The 20,669-nt window shown below is 49.0% G+C and overlaps 9 protein-coding genes across 9 annotated transcripts; 3 read left to right on the top strand and 6 right to left on the bottom strand.

The window, feature by feature from the left end:
• Positions 1 to 401: 401 nt before the first annotated feature.
• FSST1_003417 (uncharacterized protein) lies at positions 402 to 2,735 on the bottom strand (the record flags this gene model as incomplete). The annotated part of the gene is made up of 3 exons (XM_083229498.1): positions 402 to 1,665; positions 1,717 to 1,931; positions 1,995 to 2,735. The coding sequence occupies 3 exons, from the start codon at positions 2,733 to 2,735 to the stop codon at positions 402 to 404; spliced, it is 2,220 nt and encodes a 739-aa protein (XP_083086847.1).
• Positions 2,736 to 6,724: 3,989 nt separating this feature from the next.
• Positions 6,725 to 7,657, bottom strand: FSST1_003418 (uncharacterized protein; the record flags this gene model as incomplete). Its single annotated transcript, XM_083229499.1, has 2 exons — positions 6,725 to 7,285; positions 7,328 to 7,657. The coding sequence occupies 2 exons, from the start codon at positions 7,655 to 7,657 to the stop codon at positions 6,725 to 6,727; spliced, it is 891 nt and encodes a 296-aa protein (XP_083086848.1).
• Positions 7,658 to 8,397: 740 nt separating this feature from the next.
• On the top strand, positions 8,398 to 9,390 carry FSST1_003419 (uncharacterized protein; the record flags this gene model as incomplete). The annotated part of the gene is made up of 2 exons (XM_083229501.1): positions 8,398 to 9,171; positions 9,304 to 9,390. The coding sequence occupies 2 exons, from the start codon at positions 8,398 to 8,400 to the stop codon at positions 9,388 to 9,390; spliced, it is 861 nt and encodes a 286-aa protein (XP_083086849.1).
• Positions 9,391 to 9,718: 328 nt separating this feature from the next.
• On the bottom strand, positions 9,719 to 11,042 carry FSST1_003420 (cryptococcal mannosyltransferase 1-domain-containing protein; the record flags this gene model as incomplete). The annotated part of the gene is made up of 3 exons (XM_083229502.1): positions 9,719 to 10,134; positions 10,185 to 10,413; positions 10,461 to 11,042. The coding sequence occupies 3 exons, from the start codon at positions 11,040 to 11,042 to the stop codon at positions 9,719 to 9,721; spliced, it is 1,227 nt and encodes a 408-aa protein (XP_083086850.1).
• Positions 11,043 to 11,842: 800 nt separating this feature from the next.
• FSST1_003421 (dolichyl-phosphate-mannose-protein mannosyltransferase) lies at positions 11,843 to 14,265 on the bottom strand (the record flags this gene model as incomplete). Its single annotated transcript, XM_083229503.1, has 3 exons — positions 11,843 to 12,261; positions 12,313 to 13,948; positions 14,008 to 14,265. 3 exons carry the CDS (start codon positions 14,263 to 14,265, stop codon positions 11,843 to 11,845), a joined length of 2,313 nt encoding a protein of 770 aa, XP_083086851.1.
• A 1,929-nt stretch (positions 14,266 to 16,194) lies between these two features.
• FSST1_003422 (YjgF/Yer057p/UK114 family) lies at positions 16,195 to 16,858 on the top strand (the record flags this gene model as incomplete). The annotated part of the gene is made up of 4 exons (XM_083229504.1): positions 16,195 to 16,369; positions 16,421 to 16,434; positions 16,491 to 16,691; positions 16,742 to 16,858. The coding sequence occupies 4 exons, from the start codon at positions 16,195 to 16,197 to the stop codon at positions 16,856 to 16,858; spliced, it is 507 nt and encodes a 168-aa protein (XP_083086852.1).
• A 353-nt stretch (positions 16,859 to 17,211) lies between these two features.
• FSST1_003423 (WD40-repeat-containing domain protein) lies at positions 17,212 to 18,407 on the bottom strand (the record flags this gene model as incomplete). The annotated part of the gene is made up of 3 exons (XM_083229505.1): positions 17,212 to 17,252; positions 17,304 to 18,131; positions 18,185 to 18,407. 3 exons carry the CDS (start codon positions 18,405 to 18,407, stop codon positions 17,212 to 17,214), a joined length of 1,092 nt encoding a protein of 363 aa, XP_083086853.1.
• A 427-nt stretch (positions 18,408 to 18,834) lies between these two features.
• On the top strand, positions 18,835 to 19,542 carry FSST1_003424 (U1A/U2B'/SNF family RNA-binding protein; the record flags this gene model as incomplete). The annotated part of the gene is made up of 3 exons (XM_083229506.1): positions 18,835 to 18,920; positions 18,970 to 19,186; positions 19,237 to 19,542. 3 exons carry the CDS (start codon positions 18,835 to 18,837, stop codon positions 19,540 to 19,542), a joined length of 609 nt encoding a protein of 202 aa, XP_083086854.1.
• Positions 19,543 to 19,593: 51 nt separating this feature from the next.
• On the bottom strand, positions 19,594 to 20,457 carry FSST1_003425 (ATG3/ATG10 family protein; the record flags this gene model as incomplete). The annotated part of the gene is made up of 3 exons (XM_083229507.1): positions 19,594 to 19,758; positions 19,851 to 20,072; positions 20,137 to 20,457. 3 exons carry the CDS (start codon positions 20,455 to 20,457, stop codon positions 19,594 to 19,596), a joined length of 708 nt encoding a protein of 235 aa, XP_083086855.1.
• Positions 20,458 to 20,669: the final 212 nt, after the last annotated feature.

A 20,669-nucleotide genomic window follows, 5' to 3' on the forward strand; every position in this document is an offset into this window, starting at 1 on the left:
GGAGAGGCGAACTCTATACTAGCTAAATAAAAACCATTTGTTGTTGAATCGAACTGCGCTCTGAAGTTGTGGTGGGATAATGAATAATGAACAATGTTGCGCTTCCAGATACCCAATTCGAGGGCTAATAATTCTTCCTTCCACGTGAAGGATAAAAACAAAACAAACAGCCTTAAAAGGCTTAATCCTCCTCGTGATTCTCAAGGAGAAAGCGATCTCAAATGAACAAGCAAACGTCTGCAATACATGAAAAAGACCCTATCCCGCACTGGGTGGCCTATAATAAAAGCTTCATATCTCATCAAACCAAAATTTGTTTGGCAATTTTCAGGGGACATTATACAATTTGAGTAAGTCCCCCTTTACTCGTTATTGTGATGTCTCGGCAAGCCATCGACTTCCTAGTCAAAGTTTTGCAAGAAATCAACAGTAGACCAGTCCATTTGGAAAGGGTCCTGAGAGTTTTGGGAGAAGCCCATATTGACACTGGGAATCTCGCCAAATAGCGGCTGATAATCATTGGTCTTGACCATACCATTGCTGCTAGGGAAGAGTGGAAAGTCCATTCCATCTGCACCAAAAGAGTCATCAAACCCCTCGTCAACATCTCTCAGTGAGTTGGGGGTGAAGAGCATGGCAGTCTCCTGACCAGTTGGCGAGAATTGAGAGGGAACGGCCTGAACAGGAACCTGCTGAGGAATCTGTTGAGGAACTTGCTGGAACATGGGCAGCTGCTGTTGCATCATCTTAGGGTTATCATACATGCCAACTTGCTCAGGCGAGGGGAACTGAGCCGGAAGTTGCATAGTAGCAGCGTAAAGATCCTCGTTGTCAAGGATAAAAGCTGAACCGTTTTGATATGGTGCATACTGCTCGTAGGAACTAGCAGAAGCAGGCGAAGTCGAATCAAGAGTCAGATCCATATGCATTGCCTCAGAAGGGATGTTGTTAACTGACATCCAGTCAGAGTCGGTGGGGTAGAGAGGAAAGTCGTTGCCTATGAATTGTGTCACTTCGTTTTGTGGAGGCGTCGGGACATTGTTGTAGTCGATTGAGGATGGTGTTGACATGTTGCCCAGAGGGGGAGTTTGCTGCTGAACGCTACCAGCGATCGACGGCAGCTTCTTGCCGTTGGTCTTGGTTCGTACATAGGTCCAGCCGTGAGCCTTCTCCATGTGCTGTTTGCAGTTCGATTCACGCTTTGACTTGTAGGGGCATGGCTTGAACGAACACTCATACATAGCGGGGGCATCAGAGTGCTTGTCGTTATGGTGACGATCCATCTCCTTCTCAGTTGGCCAGCCATAGGTGTGGTACTTGCAAGTTGTGACGGGGCACTTCCAAGGGCGAGAGTGCGTCTTCTCGTGCTTTGTAAGATCGCAAGGCCTCTTGAACTCCTTGTTGCAGCCAGGCTCACGGCACTTCTTGGGGGCTAGTTCTTCAGGAGAAGCGTTCTTTTTGCGACGAGCCATAGATCGCTGGATCTCCTCCTCATCCTCCAGTTGCTGGCTAAGGGAGCGCTTCACCTTCATTGGCGCATCTTCGTCTGTCTCAACAGGCTTGCCAGTGTTCAAGGAAACATACGTGCCGTCCTTGGTAACACGGACGAGCTCAGCAGGACGACCGTTCTCAAGAAGGCCACCGAAGAGCTTGATCTGATCAGATCTTTGGGGCGAGTTAGTTGGATGATCCAAGGGAACGAAGCTGGGTACATACGCGTCGATATCCATTTCGTCGCCGTTGGCCTGGGCGGCAAGTTGTTTTCCGTATTCTAAAATCTGATCCTTAAGGTCGAGGAAGTATCCGTTAGTATAGGGCCGGTCTGCGGGTCGAATTTGTTCGCGGTCGCTAAGATATTCGACTGTCGCTTGAATGCATCGGACGGATGTAAGGCAGAAATCCAGGTACAAGGTTGCTGATTTGGCTTTCTCCTTTAAACACAGAGTCCGATAAGTATTTTCCCAAACGCCATTATTTGTCAGAAGCTGACTTACCGGTGCCATGAAGATCAAGGTTTTCTCAAGATCTCGCAAGCAAATGATTTCCTTGGATCGAATTCTCCTGGGAATGTCAAGCACAATAGGCTCAAACTCCTTGAGGGTTGGCTTGGCCAACAAAGGGCGCAAAGTGTGCTCGTGGATGCGGTTAATAGCTCTTGGTCCCAGTGAAGGGAGTTTCCCCGCAGTTGCAGCAGCAGACCTTGTGAGGCATCGTGTTTGCACCTTTGCCTCCTTTGATGCAGTCACTGCGCCCCGCTTCTCGTTTGTGGAAGCCACTGATGTACCCAAACCGCTATCGGAATGGTCTTCAGCAACCCGCGAAGAGCGACCTCTGGGGCGCAGGGTACGTCTTTCTTCTTCTTTTGTCATCTTGGGATCGACGATAGGTCCCTCGAGGAAGCCGCGAGGAATGGGAAGACTGGTGTCGCGGAGAGTCTTGGGCTTTGACGCGGATGACCGAGAGAGCTCTTGATTCTTGGCAAGAGCCTCGTCGATGTCGTTCAGAGTCAAGGCCACACGTCGACGGTTGGCATCAACGACATCATCCAAATGGGACTGAGCTCGAGGCAGAGTAGGAGGGACAAATGTAATGTCCGAAGTCAAAGATGGTGATGTAGGAGAGTGAAAGGTTGCACCCTTACGGAGGGTAGAGCTGTTCTTAAGAGACAAGGCATTCTCGGTGTCGCAGTCCGGGCGAGTCACCGGAGTCCTTCGACGAGGGTGGGAGAAGGACATGGCTTAGATGTAAGGTGGGTATGAGGTCAAGGACAGTCGACTGATGGCTAGAGGTGTCCTGAAGCTAAATCGGGGAGTCCCGTTAGTTCAAGAGCTTGACCTTTGAATACAAGCAGGTGCTTGGCAGTGAAGGACGGAGACGTGAGTCACAGTCGATATTCCTAATTCCCACACCCAAGGGGAAAGAAAGGTCTGGACGTTGATCAAGGCCGAATCGGGTTGCTGGGTGATTGGCCAATACGAACGATTGAAAGTGATGCCAGTGAAATGCGAAAACAAGATAGAGTCGACGTCAAGGGACGAAGGACCAGATGTAAAGATGAGATAAAATGTTAACCATACCAGGTCGGAGATGGAATATGTGACCGAGATTGATCAGCTTTACTGTCGGCGAGCCAATGCGGTGGAGGTGGCGTAGAACGACAGGGAAGCAGTAACGCGCGACTCGGATTGATTATGTGTTCCTCAAGTGGTAAATCGACTCAAAAGAACTCGATTTGTTCAGAGATAGCAGCAAAAGACAAGTATCGATTTGAAATGTAGGCAGTAGAAAGTGTATGCCGCGTTTCGTTTCGTTGCGTTGTAATGTGATGCGATAGAAAAGGCGGGTAGAATTGGAGGGAAAGAAGCCCGGACAGAACGGACGGGGCGGAAAAGGGTATTATGAGGGCCGATAGATACAAGGGTGTGCAATTCCTGGATCAGGGCGTGCAAAATCCCAAAGGCCTGTAAATAAGTTGCAGGTTGGTGGCGGCCTCAGGATAAAGAAGCAAGAGAGTAAAAGATGAGAGTCAGATTTGAGAAGGAGGTGAAAAGGAAGATAGGTTCGGTGTCTCTGGACGAGGTTATGCTTAGAAACCAATTGGGGGAAGACCTCAGCCCATCCTGCTGCTGCCTGGAAGCCCTTCTTAAATAGGCTTAGGGTTGACAAAAAGGGTTTAGAGCAGCGCGGGCGGGCTGAGGCGTAGTCTGTGCGGAGGAGGAGTATTCCCTGCACGAGGTCACATCTGATAGGCCAAATCCTGTGCAGTACTGATGTCGCTAACAGAGTTGAGAGTGTCAAACTCTCGTTGCTCACCAATTTCCCACCAATTCACTCATTTCCCACCAGACCTCCCTCAAATTCCTGAGCAGAGCCGCAATGGGTTTTGACTTTTGGCTTAAGGCCTCGGGTACCTCGACTATGACAAACAACCCACCTGTATCCCCACAAACTCCGCCGTTACCGACACTTCCCTTCCACTCGCACCCAAATTCCAGAACCTTTGTGGTTCGGTTCATTAAAATGATTGACGGTTACAGTTCTTCCCAGTTTTTCTGAGGCAGAACAATTTCCAGACTTCTCATTGATCTCATCTCAAAGCCAAGAACATGTTGAACGTTTTGGGGGCCAGAAACACAACCATTGCGTACCGACTGTCGTGGCCCTTGCGTACTTGACAAATGATACAACCTCCCTCATGTTTTAGACGCGAACAAATCTCACGCTGGCTGTCACGATCATAGACCGAGACGTAAAGGGGGAAAGAGAAAATGGTGTTGTTGATTGTATCGCCGAAACGCGGATGACGTCGGGACGTAGCTGGTTTTACAAATGGCACAATCAGCACAGTAAACCTATTGAAAACGCCTTGCGGAGAGTCTGCAGGGATCGACGGCCCACCGTCACAGCTTGCATCTTTCTGATGGTCCGTGACTTGGTTAAACCATCAGCAATACAGTACGGGTGCTGCGGTTTGGTCTGGTTCTGTTCAGTGCTCTGGTTCTGTTCCGTATGATCCTCGTGTGGCCCTCTCTCGCCCATTAGCATTGACAAGCATAAACTGGCCACTGGGCACTATCTCATTCGCTCCGTCTGCAACTGAGACTGATGGTGTTGCACACAAAATGCACACTGTACTTGAATTGATTGATGCATTGCATTTTGACCCTCCACCTCAGCCCTCTTTGACGGCTGTGCCTGCAATGGCGTTGCGCTGCCTCTTTGCAACCCTCTTGACTGCATTGAATTGTTGGAATTTTTAACTTGCATAATTTGGATCTCGAATTGTTTTAATCCACCATGTTAGGAACGGAACTTGAGCTTGATTGAGAGGGGAACTCGCCAACAACCAAGACATCAGGACATGCATGCATTATCGTCCCCAGACCCTTTGAGCAGCAGATAAACAGACTCGACTGAATCAAGGCATGATCGTCACAAATAGAGATCCTTCCATGAAAGTGGACACGACGACTCACACCGTGCCCAGCTATCGAGCATCCTCGCTTGTCCTTGTCCTCGGATCGGGAACGAACACCAGACCAAAGCTTTCAGTCTCAAAAGAATTCTCCTTGACTGGTCTGGTTCCTGTCCCCGTGTCCATCCATACTGCAGTGCTGCACCACCAACGCCGTCTCCATAGCGCGGACCCACGGCCAATCGACCAGGTTCGTCCTCGCATTTGCTCCACGCATAGGGCTGCTTCTTGGTGCAGGGGTTGGTAAAACGATTGTCATGTCACCGTTGACTCAATGGCCGGCGATTTCCCTTTCGGGTCCTAGACCGTGGACCCCCATCACTCAACAGTTACATTGCATTCGCATCTCATCGCACTGCTAACCCTTCAGAGGTTTTGTCCTGAAGCATGCATCCCAGACTGAGGCCGTTGTGCTAGATCCATCGGTCAGTATCCGCCACAGCCAAACAATGCTCTTGAGAAGCATTCCCTCGATCAGAAGAGTCATCATTGCCGCCGGCTTTTGAAACTTGCATTGATTTATCACCTGTTTACATAGTACATAGTACAGACTGCAAGTCCTGGCATGCTAGCATATCATTTGTGGAAATATGCAAAGGTTCCTTTTTGTAGAGGGGGCTTTCGTATGAAGCCATCGTATTGCCATCTAGACCGATGCCAAGCTTAGGAATTCTGTCATCTATCTAGTTTCAACAGAACAGATGCGCGCGTACGCAATCAAACATACACTTTTGACCAAAATAACCATATCTACGTAAGTCTCCACGCAAGCGCGACATTTTAGCAAGCCCCTGCATTCATTTGTTCATTCCATCAGGACTCTTTGTACATCCAACACCACTATAGTCCTATTTATGTTGTCGTCAACTTTGAAATGTCCCTACCACGGGCCAATGGGAGCTTACTTTATCGAGCAGCCTATCCCAGACCGGGGACATATTTGGATGCCTCGAGTGGTGAACCCCATTCTCAAGGCACCCGTATTTCTGGTCCGCAAAGGATACGTATGCATTTTAGATACCAAGGACTAGACTAACCAGTGACATCAGCTGAAACTGATTGTTTTCTTTTCCCTCATCCCTGTGCGACTGGTCTCTTGACAGTCCTATTTTTGCCGTTTACACAAACAAGCTCCAAGAACTTTCGTAACGAGTTTATTTTGGATTGCTCGGTCCCTGTAAACCTCTTGATCAAAACACCCGAGAATTGTGACCCTTTATTGGTCAATATTATCAGGTTTGATGGTCTGTGAATGCTAAATCCTTGTAACGATCGTATACTCGCTTGCTTTAAAGGTTTTGGCTCATATCATCTTGCTACCGTCTTTTTTATGGGTAGTAGATCATATAACTCACTTTGGCAAAATTGGATCTAATATGCAGAACATGAAAGATCTTTCAGCTATTGGGTTTTCGGCACGAACTGAAAGCCTGGGACTGGCCTATATAATAATAATTGCATTAATATCATATATTGACTATTAGGAAACGAGATCAAACAATACATTCATTAACACGGCTGATCTTAGTTTAGGCGTGACCAGTCTGTTGGTACCATTGTATTTTATTCTTATGCATTTTACTTCACCATTGAAAACTCAACAAAGAGACGCAAAATTTTATCAAAAATTCAATTTCGATTTGTACCCCACCAGTCTTTATTCAAATGAGAAAACATCACAATCCATACGCCAGCCAATTCCCAAAACACCCAACATTCCTCCAACTCCACCCACCCTAATCTCAAGATCTAGATGAACGGAGGGTACTCGGGGTATTCATCGTACTCGGGGATATGAACAAATGGTGCACTCAGATCACTCTCAGTGAGTGGTGAAACCGTCTGAGAGCGGTCGACTGGTAAATCTGGCCTAGACGGCCTGGACGGCCTGGACGGCTTGGATGACTTGGACGACCTAGTACGTCGTTCGCCTCGCAACGCTGCAACTCTGTTATTGACCGGAGGACGCTCGCCATCTATAGGGCTTGGCGCGGGGCGAGGAAGGCGATCCATTACATCCATGTTTCCGCGACGGAACTGGTGACGAGGACGTTCCGAACGATTGTTGCCAGTGTCGTCCCGAGTACCCTCTTGATGCTCGCTCAGTGAACGAGCATTGTCGCTGTTGCTGGGCGAAACTTGAAGCTCGTGTTGGCTAGGCTCTGTGTGAGTGCGGCGTGGCGTTGCCGTCAGGCTTCTGCTCTTCACACGGAAGCTTTCCCTGTTGCCGAAAGAAACCTCCAACTCATAGGGGCTGGGGCCCGAAAAGTTGTTGACACTTCTGTTGTTATTCTGACGGTTAGAAGGAGCCTGGAGGTTTGTCAGTTCAATTCCGTCTCTTCCATGACTTACCTGCAATCTGGAAGGCTGGGCAACAAAGCGAGCACGATGAAGTTGCCTGGCGTACCCGTAGGAAGGAATCTGCAAAGATCCGGTTTCTCTCTGCTGCGGAGAAGGATAGCTCATCTGGGCCTCCGCTTGATAGCCATCAGGCTGGTAAGTTCTGTCAGGGGTTCTCACCGGACGCTCGTTCAAACCTCCACACGAGTAATCAGACGCCTGCGTCTGTCCCGCTCCCTGAGAGCTTTCAACACCATAAGATGACTGTGTGACAAAGTTGCCATAGTCTCGGCGAGTATTGTTCCTCTGATATTTGTCACACACATGGCATGATCCAGTCATGGTCGTGTGGATTGTGACCTTCAAATGAGTACCGCTGGGGTACAACCAGGAGGACAGTGAGAAGCAGGAAAAGCAACCCTCCATCTGATCCTGCCAACAACTCTCCTTTCGAATGAGCTTGTTGTGTCGACAAGACGTGTAGTTGCGGATGTGATATTTACACATGTTGGGCAAAGTGTGGTGACAGCAGTAGTATACAGGGTACTGTTTAACGTAAAGAAGCACGAAGATGTACGTACGCCTTTGGTGGTTTGAGATTCGTGTTCGTCGTCAACTGTGTAAGTGGTTAGGGGAATCTGTAGTAAAGGTGTCTCGAAAGCTGAAAGACATCCTTACGGGTGTCTGAAATTACTTATACTAAACCTTCTGATGTATGAAACAAGTGGCCATGGAGTTATCCTGGTAGTTAACACTTTTACAAGAGTGATGGGAATCTGAACAAAGCCGTTGGGCATTCTCTTGTTCTATGACACCAAAGAACAGCCAGACTATCATAACAGAACTTCTAGGCAAAGTCTTGCACACACCCCTTTGTCCATTTATCGTGACAACGAACAAACACATGCAGTACTAATACAATGGGATCTCACGCACGTATCCTGCTGAACAACTTATTTTGAACAGTTTGTTCTACATTAGTATAGGAGACGTACCACATCCTTTTAAAGCGAAACATCTTTCACTGTTTGCCCATCATGGCATTGTCGTTCATCTTTCCCTGCTTCAGTCTCTTCATCAAAATGTCTCCTTCTGTAAAGAACCAGGCTTCCATCGTCGCTGGACGACGACAAGAAGAACACCCTAAGGCAATAACACTCTGCCCTGATCCAAGAGGGGCAATGGAAACACCACTCAATACGCCTGGCGGTAGTGGTAGTCTCGCTCCACAGGCTCGAGAAAATCCTCAGGATGAGATCGACAAATCCCGCCCACACCGAGTATCAGCCTTGAAGCAGGCTTGGCGATTCTTCTCTGGTAAGTCTTCACCTGAACCTTCAGTTCTTAGGACCAAACCAAAGTATGAGAGAGACTCTGATAATTGGTATACCGTTGATCTTACAAGCACTACCAGTGAAAGTAGGTACAGAGCACCGCAACCATCGCCCTATCCTAAAGACCGACGTGGAAAGGCTACCCGGCTCGACGAGTCTCAAATTCAGTCTTACTGGAACGCCCCCTTTCAACCCGAACGCCCAGCGCCCCCCTCCTCGCACTCAATTAGGGGGTCTTTTACTAATGGCCGTGAGCCCGAGGACATAGAGATTATGACCTGGAATCCTTGGCCACGCCGGTCTATTCACATTGTCCACGATGACCCACGTCAAGCTATTCGATCCCAAGTTGCGCTTATTGTCGATCCCTCAACGGAAGATTTCTCATCGGGCTCAGACTCAGAGAGTTCTGTTACTTCTGCTTGTGACTCTTCCTCGGTTCTTGCAACTCACTCGCAAGATGAGACCTATGGAGAAGATGACGAGGAGGACATCGTTGTGCAAGCAACGCGACTGACCAGAGTAGGAAGAGCCACTCTGGTCACATTTCCTGAACTCGAGCAGCAAGAGGAAGATATCGTCTTGCTTGCATGACGAGCGACCAGAGTAGGAAGAGCCACTCTGGTCACATTTCCTGAACTCAACCGAAACCAGAACCAAGACGTGCAAGAGAGGCACTCACCCTCCGTCGACCTGGCTGACTGTTCAGTTAAAGGGAATGATGCACAAAGTCTTGCTTAGACAGGTCTTCAGGCGAGGAAGTTGTGCTAGAGAAGAGATGAGTTGGCAATGCAGAGGGCTGGACCCTTGGTTGCCACAACTCAGGAATATCGGCGTTTGAGCTGGACCTCAAGCAAGAAGTTATGGCTGGCCCATGACTGGTAAAGTATTATTTGAGTCGAAGTTTCTGACGTTTCTGGTAGGTTATCGGCTGATTTTTGTTTCATGGACATGTCGTTTGAATGTTCTCAAATAGAGGCTGAGCCATCTCTTTCAATTTTTATCTCTATGGGTATCTTGGGACTTTCCCTCTTTTTTCTTGCAATGTGATCTTTTAAGCCATATCTAACTAAACATGTGCCCAACCTCGCTCAACAAGAACCTGCATCTCGTTAATCAAACAAAACTCACCAGGTTCTCGCCTCCCCATGCCTTCCTTCTCCCATGCCGCCACACGCTTTCTCACCACCCAGGAGTCAAAGGGCGCTGAGACCCATCGCATGACGCGATTGATCCAAAGGCCAGAGAAGATCTGCCATGTAGACACCCAAGCACCTTGCTCGGGATGCACGGCCTTGTATGCGGCCGAGTTGTAACCTACACGAACACGAGGGTTAAGATATACACCTCTTGTTTTCGTGAGAGGGTTATCTGCGTGAATCAAACAACACTCGCAGCCTTCCAGATGATGTTTTGCTAGAGAATCCGGAATGCCGCGGAATCGGAGTTTTGAGGATGAAGTGAAAGGCTCAGTAGGCATGGCAACTAAGATAGTATCAGTTATTGTAATCTCGACCCAGGGGTATTGAACGGACCAATTCCGTTCCAGCAACTCGAAACTGGCACGGCATCTAGATGGTTAACGAGTGCATTTCTGGAAACGCTCGATTTAAAGTAGGGCCACGTGTGCATCGCATGCGCATAGCCAGAGGTATCTCTCAGCGCAAATGTATCATAGTACTCTGGCGGCCTCGAGAAGTCCAATGAACAAGCCGCAGCGTAATCGCCGCCATTTGTACCCAACAGCTTGAGGATATCGTCGATCTGAAATTGTGTGAGAAGTTGTGCGCCTACGGCAAGAAGTGACATACCGTAAAGACAACATCGTTGAGAAAGAGAACTTTGTCGAAATGCTCGCCCTTCTTCTGCAAAGCAATCAGGTCTTTCAATGTCCTGTTTCTCAACTTGGCCAAAAACGGTATCCTTCTCAACTCGCGCTTCCCTCTCGGCGTATCAATCCAGCCCTCGCCTTTATCCGGATTCTCAATCTCATCCTTATGTGTCGTATCTGACATGTCCACGCGATGTGGCACCCCCATATTTTGAAGCTCCAGCGCCATCTTGTTCAGCTCGTGCTTTGTGTTGTCCCAGCTCCCGCTCTCGTACACGCTAACAAATACGTTTTCTTTCCCTAGAGTCTTGGAAAGCTCGATCACCGCCGGAGCCCAATTGTCTCGTATCACGCGCTCGTTGTTGAAGTGCATGCTGGCGATGTAGATTCGCTCCGGGGGCTGCGAGAGCTTCGGAGCAGGCGTGTGGTCGGCATCTAGGAGGTTTTTGTGGATGCGAAAAACGTCAAGGATATTTACGAGAATTAAGAGGACCAAAACGATCTTTGGGAAGCGCGAGCGGAGGAGGCGACGGAAGTAGAGGCGGTTCGTACGAGAGACCATGATTCCTTATTCGCGATGAGGATGACAGCGAAGCAGCATTGTAATGGCCTGATTGGTGTTGAAACAGGTAAGTATATACCGTGCGACGAGTTTAGACAGAGGAATTGCGGAATATCATCTAAGGAAAAATCATCGAATCTGACTGATGTTTAAAGAGGACAAAGTATGCATCCCTTGCTTATGTACCTACCTACCTGTAGGCAGATCACATCAACTACTGGAGTACAGTATATTACAGTACCCATTGGGGTTCAGCCTTTCTGATAGCCCGCCCTACAACAGCGTCATGACAGGGATGTCATTCCCGCATGAGGGGCTCTTTTACAATGACTTTGACGTTTTATACAAATATCTACATGTTAAAACACACGCACATCATCGAGCTATTGGACCTTCAAATGCCAGACCATGACTCACTGACGATGATCCGGGGTACATATTTTTAGTCTGTCGGTTTACAGGGGCTAAAGCTATCCTGCCAAATCGGGTCAAACCAATTCACTCATTATAATGGACGTTTCAATTCTTCCATGATCAATTCGTTCAAGTACTTAAAGAAATATCAGGCTAGCTTCTTTATATCTTCAACAGTTTACATTTCGTCAAGAGGAAATTGAGAGATTAGCTTCGCCAAGTACTAATGGTTCGTTTCTCCATTGACACCCAGCATTTCTTCCATTGATCAATGCCATGATGACTCTGTAAGCCATAATCGAGGCCCAGGAGAATCCATCATGAGATCCACGCACACTTCCCTGAGCCTCTTGGACCTCAATGCAATGACCCACCTGCACCTCCATCTATTTGGCAAAGTGCAGGTCGTATCCGAGCCACTTCCTTCGAAGAATAGCCTCAACAGAGAGACCAGGGTAACCGTAGGTAAGGGGCAGGAAGAAGTACCAACCAGCGACGATCAGCGCCAAAACAACACCACAAGCGGCCCAAGCGCCAACCATGCTCTGGCCAGAGAATCGCTCGCGGGCGGTGACGTGGTGCTTGGGGCCGACAGGACCCTTCTTGTCTTTGATGGTGATCTCCTCGGCAGGCTCCGAGTTGAAGATGAACTCGAGAAGAGCACCGGCGACAAGACAAGAAGCAAGGTGAGCTGGAAGGTAATGATGCAAGAAAAGCTGTCGTCCCATGAGGAAGAAGGGGAAGTAGTGGGTAGCCCAGGCCAGGAAGAAGAAGCCGGTAGAGTTATACAGGCGAGAGCGGGTACCTTGAGTCTGTCAGTATTAAATTCGTGAACAGGGATTGCAACTTCACTTACGGCGGTCCAGTGCATCAATTCCACGGCGAAGAGAGACCTGATCAGCAAGAAGAATACCGGCGTACACGGCGAGAAGACTGCTGGCCAACCACCAACCAACAGGGTTACCAAGGAAGTAGATCTGCTGGCGGGTCTCGCTCTGAGTCCAGAAGCTGACACCGCGGAGCAGGAAAGGCCACTGGTAAGGATGGCTGGCATAGGGGTGGCTGCTGGTGAGCTTGCTGTTGTGGTAGAACATAGCGCGCTGAAGCTCGAACCACTTCTGGAGGAAGGGAAGAGACTTGACCTTGCGCTCGGGCTTCTGGCGACGAGGGTGATCGGCAGAAAGCGAAGCAATGTCCTCAGCGATCCAGACGTTGGAGCTGGGCGCAATCTGCTTGTTACCGTTGATCTCCTGCTGCTTGTAACCCCACTCAGGCAGAGGCTTGGTGTGAGTCCACATAGCGACCTTGCTTGGGTTGTGGATGAGCTTGAAGTGACCGGCAACCGACTTGAAGTTTTGGTTCTTCTTGCCGTGCTCGAGGCGGACCTCAAAGAGGGTTTCCTTCTCGCGCTTGCCGAGAGCTTCTTCGGGTGTGACAGCTGTAAATTCCTGGTTGGTGGGGTAGTAAGGAGAGGCAACATCGTGAGAGAGCAGGATCTTGTCAGTACCAACGTGGCGGAGACGGACCAGGTCGTGGTTCTTGACAATGCGGCCAGGAGTCTTGCTGTTGTCAGCGGGCCAGATCTCCCAGTAGTTGTTGGTGTCATTGTAAGGGTAACCGGTGATCTGTTGGCCCTGGCTAGAAACACGGCCGTCGTCGTATCGGAGGGGGTAACGGTCCTCGTGACTGTGGAGGTAGGTCTTGGTCTCCTTGTGTCGGATAGTGATGCTGTCGTAGTACTGAATGTCGATCGCGTTGGCCAGCATGACGTTGTCGCTGAGGGTCTCCTGGAATTCAGGTGTCATGAAGTCGTCACCAGGTCCGGATCGGTAGAGAACAGCGAAATGAACCTGGAACCAGAAGAGGTAGAATAGGAAAGGCATGATGATCAGGCCAAAGGCACGAGCAGCAAAGTGCTTGCCGAACTCTTGCATACTGATAGCACCGCCGGGTCGGTTGATGTTCAGAAGATCCCAGAGATCGATAACGACGGCACAGCCAATGGTAACGAAAGCAAAGACGCCAACGTACTTGACCGAGATATCGCAAGAAAGAGCGAAACCGGTAAGAATAAGCCATTTCCACCACTTGCGGGAGAAGGGCTCATGTCGGAGCTTGTACCACTTGATGTAAAAGAGAAGACTACAAGCCATAGCGAGAACGAGGGTAGCATCCAAGAGGATAAGTCGGGTCTGTCCAATATGGGCGTTGTCAAGAAGAAGAAGACCAGCGGCGAGGACACAAGCGGGAAGACTGTAGCCAGACTCCCACATGATGAGGTATGTAACGGCGACGGTCAGAGCACCGAGGGTAGCAGGCAGAGCTCGGAAGGCCACGTAGGGGACCTTGTTCGCAATGTAGGAGTCGCCAATGTTATCGAAGTGGAAGTGGCCATCGTAACCGACCAGCCAGCCTACAAAGGCGAAAAGGAGCTTGCCGAAAGGAGGGTGGACATCGAAGAAGTAGGTTCGCTCGAGGTAGTAGGAAGCGAACTGTAGAGTCAAAGTCAGCCATTGTGCTTAATGATTGGGATATCCGATCCAAAGCTTACCTTTCCGAAATGCACCTCGTCAAAGACAACCTCGTTGGGGTGGCTAATACCCCAGAATCGAGTCACGAAGGACAAGACAGTGATGATGGCAAGACCAATCTTGTACTCGGTCTCGCTCTGGGCAGCGGCCCGTTGAGCACCAGCCTTAGCAAGTTTGTCAAGCTCGGGGTTGGGGTTGAAAGACTCTTCAGAGGGTTTCTTTGATGGCGCGCCTCTCTGTCGCAGGCTGCCCTGCGTAGGCGAGGAGCTTCGAGCCATGATGGATCTCGGTTAGCTATAGATGCGACTGTTAGTCAAGAAACGCTTCGGATCTGGAGTTGAAGCAAGAGAGAAGTCCATGGCTTGTATCAAGTATTGTACAGCACTATACTGCACGCAATGGAGCAAACACATGTCACGGATGGCCCAGAGGAATGACGTGTCTCAAACTTACCTCAGGGGTTTGATAGAGGTGCCCTGAGTTACACCAAGAGATAGATAAAGAAGGGCAAACGGAATAGGGAAACAAAGGAGCGAGAGAAGGATAGGGAGAGGTAACTGCACAAATAAGAATTGTGCACCTCTTTAAGATTGACAAAAAAGAAGAAGACGGAAAGGAAAAAGGGGCGGTTTGATAAAGTAGAAATAAAAAAAAAGAGAAGCCTCCCTTTGGAAGAAGTTATTGAGGACAAGATCCAATCCAGCGATGGGACGAGACGGGAACGAGCTACTAGTCTCACTAATTACCGTCGAGGACAACCTGGCCAGCTTGCCTCTTCTTTTTTTCTTACCTTAGCTTTAGTCTACCCCCTGTCCTGCCTGTCCTTTGGGGATGGACGCAGGGGTACGGAGCAATGGAACCTATCGATTGGATTTCTACCCCACTCATTTATCTAGTAGCTCTCAGCCACTTGACAGCTGTTGCTTCCATGTCTTCTTAGAGGATTCAATAGGAGCTAGGCCCAATTACGCGGCGTTTGGGCTTGATTGACTCCACTGTTACCAACTTTCAGCTTGGAGAGAAGATACCTGCCACCGTACAGGGCTGATTGAGACTTAGAGGCAATTGAGCCACAGAACAAGTACAAATACTCTGTCCATTGAATATTGATGCCATGGGACGGATAGTGAGAGAGCCTTCTACAACTTAGACATCCTTCACCGGGCCATACCTACCTAGACTGTTTCTCTTTGAATCACGATCCAGGCTCGGAGAATACGGTGCTATCCTCAATCTGGGGTTGAATGAGACTTCAATAGAGACAGCCCGTGCTCTATGTACCAAACACCCGTCTCCGATTATCTTTTGCCTGTCCTGATCCGTTGGATCTCTTAACAAAGGCTCTAATGTATTAGATCCTGCCCTCAAGGTAAAAGCCACCAACTATCATGAAACAAAGCAATGACTTACTTTTGCCTTGTTTGCCAAATTCTATATACAAAGAGCCGAACACAAAAGACCATTTGTACAAACAGTTGCAATCAGGAATATGGAAATCTCTCATAGTCTTAAGTCAGGTTTATCATGATGCTATACTATGACGCAACCACAAAGAACACTATCTGAGGCTCTTATACGAATTAGTCTCACCTTAACCGTCTATATCATGAGAATAAGAGGTTCTACTCTGTGTTTTGGACCCTTTCGACCCTTGGATCAATCTTTAAACCGTCCAGTGGGTGACAGAAAAGTTAGCCTAAGTCTTAAAGCGTAAAAATAAATAGATCAATAAGTCTATTCTAAATGCTTGAAACCGACCTACTAATTTCGTCTCTCATGTTTCCCGCGGCCAATTTTCCAATATCAAGAGGGCCGTGTCCGGAGGGCGCAATGCGGGGCATTGCCGTAGACGTCGTCAGATCTACATGTCAAAAGTGACCTGCAGTGAGCCGATCAACGGAGCTCAGCAGCAGCAATTAACTGATTCAGTATGTACGTAGGATAGTAGCTTAACAATAACAGCCAATGACCAATTCCAATTGACTCTCTCAAGGTGTGTTATGTGTCTTATATAAGCTTCGGTGGTCCCCTCCGAATAGTCACCGAACCTCCGGAAGCTCTCGTTCAAAACACGGCATCCAAACCTTGCCTCAACTCTTGCTTGCACTTAGCTAACTCCCGAACCCAATTCCAGACAACTTTACATCCTCATCCATAACTACACTACAGGTACGTTAACAACTGTCAATATCAGTTTGTGTCCTACAATGTCTTTTTCTCTCGTTGCTCGTAGAGCTCCCCGCTTTATCACTTCATCCCTCCGGACAGCTCCTCGTCAGCAGGCCATTGTCATAACAGCAGCAAAGTTCACACGTTCAAGCAGACACCAATCGACAATGTCTTCCGATCAGCAGATTGTCTTCACCAAGAACGCCCCTGCGGGTAAGTTGCTTATACTCTTGATTTCTATAATGCTTACTGACGATATTCAAGCGCTTGGCCCCTACGTATGTTAAAGCTACCCCTCACTGACAGAAACAACACTCATCAAATTTCAAAACAGTCTCAAGCCATCAAGACCCCCCACATGATCTACTGCTCTGGCCAGATTCCTCTCACTCCTGAGGGCGAGCTTGTTCAGGGTATCACTGAGCAAACCCGTCAGGCTTGCAAGAACGTCCAGGCTGTCGTCGAGGAGGCTGGTTCTTCTCTTTCCAAGGTCGTCAAGACTACTGTCTTCATTTCTGACATGTCCTACTTTGCTGTTAGTCCTGTCAGAAAGCCTCTGTTCTTCCAATTACTTACCAATTGTAGGAGATCAACACGGAGTACGAAAAGTGGTTCTCTCACAAGCCAGCCCGCAGCTGTGTTGCTGTTAAGACTCTCCCCAAGAACGTCGATGTTGAGGTTGAGGTCATTGCTCTTCCTTAAACACCCGGAGTGATTGAAAGAAAAGAAGGGTGATCATATAAAACCCAATAAAAGAAATTATCGCAGTCGCCCCCTGGAGTCTGTTAATCTATGCTACTTTCGCTTGTTCTTTTTGACACCCTTTGGTTACACGTCTTCGTGGCTTTCTATTCTCCTAGACATACATAAACGATCTCGAGGTAAACATGGACTAAGTATTAGCCAACTATGGAGCCAAGTACGCGATGAAAATCCAATGAACACGTGGACACGGCTGGAATTGGGATGCGATTCGTCTCATGAAATCGATTATATTTAGTCTTATGATAGATGGTCCAACTCTATTCTGCAATACGTTGGATCCAAAGGTCTAATTAAGCACTCCACAGAACAATCCTGCCATCGACGCCGCTTGCTGTGATATTTGTTAGTTTCCAAATGTGAGATGAATGACTTTGCGACTTACTGCTGAACTTGGTGACACGGTCACCAGAAGACTCAAAAGGCCTAACGGTGCTGATAGTGTTTTGGTGGGTAGTCTGAAGCTGAGTATCATCCTTGGCCTTACCCTTGAGATCCATCTGCCTGAACATGTTCAGAGCAGACTCCTCACGGTGCTCGCCCAGACCAGGGCGGCCCTTTTGCTCGATAGGACCAGCTAACTGCCAGCCACCCTCATCACCCTTGAAGCGGAAAGCCTCGCAATCGTAACCAGCAGCGATAATCTCATCTTCACTAGTCCAAATCAGGCTCTTGAAAGGAAGCTGCTGAGTAGAGACGGTAACAACAGCACGAGGGGGCTGTTCGGGGCCAGATGGGTAAACAACAGTGATGCTGCTGTCGTGAGCTGCAAAGGCAAGACTATCTCCACTGGGAGAGAAAGAAACCGAGTGCACCCATCCAGCCGAGTTGTTCAGATACTCTCCGCAAACGGTGTTGAATGGGAGACGCTCGCCCCAAACCCCGGGGGGAGGACGAGCATCCATACCCTTGATAAAGGCGGAGAAGACTCGCGCATGAGCATCGGTAGATCCAGCAGCCAGAAGGACCGAGTTGGGGTGCCAAGCAACACTGGTGATGGTGCTGCGGATAGGCTTCTTCAGATGCTTGGAAACCCACCAGTCGTTTTCCTCCTCGAAGTAGCAGACAGCAATGACCCTGTCACCGGATCCGACGGCAAACTTGTTCTCGGAGGGAGACCAGCGCACGAAAGTGGCGGCGCGACTGATTCGAAGAAGGACGAGAGTTGGCTTGTAACCCTCAGGGGATGGTTCCCAAACGATAGCGTTACGGTCTGACAGTATGATGTTAGCCAAGATATGATATAAGTGACAGCTATAGACTAACCCTGAGAGCATGTGACAATACGCCCACTGCTAGGGGCAATGTCAACACCAGTGACTGTCTTGTCGTGGCCCTTGAGCGAGTCCTTCAGCTTAAAAGCGCTGCCAACCTTGCCATAGAGCTCGACGGAAGTGTCCCGAGCGACCGCAAGGACAGACTGATCGGCCGAGAAGGAGTGGTCGGCGATGGGGTTGTGGAAGAGGTGGTGAACTTCGGGGGCGGCCATGATGATAGTATTTGCAATAGGAGGAGCTCTCTACTATCGCTTTAAGTCGATTGAGAGTATGAAGGTGTAATAATAGGCTCGTAACGTTCGGACGTTGATGTACGTATTGGGTTGAGTTGGCGGTGGGGTGTGGGGTTACGTATGAGGTAGCGCTGAAGCTCCAGCAGATGAACAACACCCAATGGAGCTTTGGTGGGCCGCAGCGGCTGTGTTCGTAGCGCGAGGCTGGTAGAGTTGACCTAGGTACCTAGGTTCGGAAAAATCTCCATTCCACATCAACACCGCTGAACATTGATATCATTCACCGAACTGCGCCTACTCGCATCACCAGAGCATTGGACCAGGTGTTGAACATCTAATTGCATGATATTGACCGCAACGCATTCAAAATCGATTGAAACCTATCTAATTCAGAGTAACGACTACAATGGCCGCCACAGCCACCGCGCCTCGCGGTCTTCAACCAAACTCATCCTTGCCGGCCAAGCTGCAGCCTATTCCACCTAATCAGACGTCAGTACTTCTTTCTTATGTTGTTGTTGGATGAAGCTAACTTCGGAAGTCTCTACGTTACAAACCTGCCCTCTTCAAAAATCCAGAAAGACGATATTCGAACCGCTTTGTACTTGCTCTTCTCGACATATGGAGCCGTACTGGATGTTGTCGCACTCAAGACCATGAAGATGCGTGGCCAAGCCCATGTTACGTTCCGAGACGTGCAATCTGCTACACAAGCTATGAGATCTCTTGAGGGACAATCATTCCTCGGCCGCGACTTGGTTCGTGATCCACTTCCGTGATAAATGCTCTTGGTCTAACTCTGTCTCAGAAAATACAATATGCCAAGTCAAAGTCCAACTTTGTGGCCAAGCTTGACGGCACTTTCAAGATTCCTTCCATGAACGCAGGCGCCGCCAATGTCGAACAGACCGAATTGCAACAGAGCATCTTCAACGCGCCCCCTCCCGGAACAGCACCTGCACCTGGCTCCAGCCTTCCCCCGAAACCTACTGCGAACACCGACCAGGTCATGGAAGATGCCGACACACCAGGCGATCGGGGACAGAAGCGAACTCGCGACGAAGAGGATAGTGATTCAGATGTCGCCATGGAGGAGGACAGTGATGATGATTGATGAACCAATGGAAGGCCGGCTATATCTCTGAGAGACGCAATCTGGGCCCGTTCACTGCATTGCCATCTCTTTGGGCACCCACAGGCCCACACAGCCCCCAACAAGCCCGAGCCATATCATGAGGTAGTTCGTCCTGTCGCACTCGAATTTGGAGATGGCGTCTCCTAACAAGCATGGGTGGACAAAGAATGATGGGACGCCCGTAATAGGGTGATGCTGTGAGCAAGATGTTAGTTAGGCCAGCCAATTTTGACGATACCCTGAATCATGAATTGACTTGTGCGAACAGCTCTCGTCTCAAGACTTACATCGGCCGATATCCCACCTACGTTGCCGAGTTTCCGAAGACCAGCCTTGTACTCATCAGGCACAAGACGGCGAAAGACGGTGTCAACGTCAAACGCGGGTTCGTCAGCGGGTAGGTTGCGTAGAGTGAACCACAGGCAAGGCACACGATATGTAGGGTGAAGATGAATTTCGTATTCCACCATGGCAATCTCTGGACGAGCTCGCTGTCTTATAAGAGCAGCCTGCGGTTTCGTAAGATAAACCTGAATTTAAGGGAGACAATACAATGTATCGAGGGTATGTTACCTCGTCTGCTTCTTCAGCATCTATCATATCCCTATCCTCCGCTATTGGTACATGATGATTCTTCTCGTCCGAAAAGGAAAACCCGTCCAAGTCTACTGAGAGATCTCCGTGATCCAAGTCAAATTCGAGAGGACGTCTTATTTGAATATATGTCGTAAAACCTCCACCATAGGAAAAATCGGTGCAGAGTGCGTTGCAAAGCCTGAGTTTCCAGCGCCCTCGCTCAGGGCCTAGTGAGGCCTGGCAATATTGCCTGTCGAGATGATGGCACGCTTCTGTGAACTCTTCAGAGCTGAGTGAGGGGAAATTCTCTATGCTCATTTTGCTAGCCTTATGTGCTTTTAAAGGTTGTGAATGTCGAGCAGTCTTGAAGTTGTGGTTAAGTTGGGTACCATTTCCCATGTGCAACTCCGGTTAGTATTTTGCGTGTGTCAGGCCCACGTTGAGTGCGTTTAAATGTCCACTGACTCAAAAGAATACAGGGCTGTCGGCGCTATTTATTAATGTTTGACTGGAGGTAGTGCAACAATACA

This window comes from Fusarium sambucinum, chromosome I, assembly GCF_050947815.1.
Source record: "Fusarium sambucinum isolate potato_lamoka chromosome I, whole genome shotgun sequence".
NCBI lineage: Eukaryota > Fungi > Ascomycota > Sordariomycetes > Hypocreales > Nectriaceae > Fusarium > Fusarium sambucinum.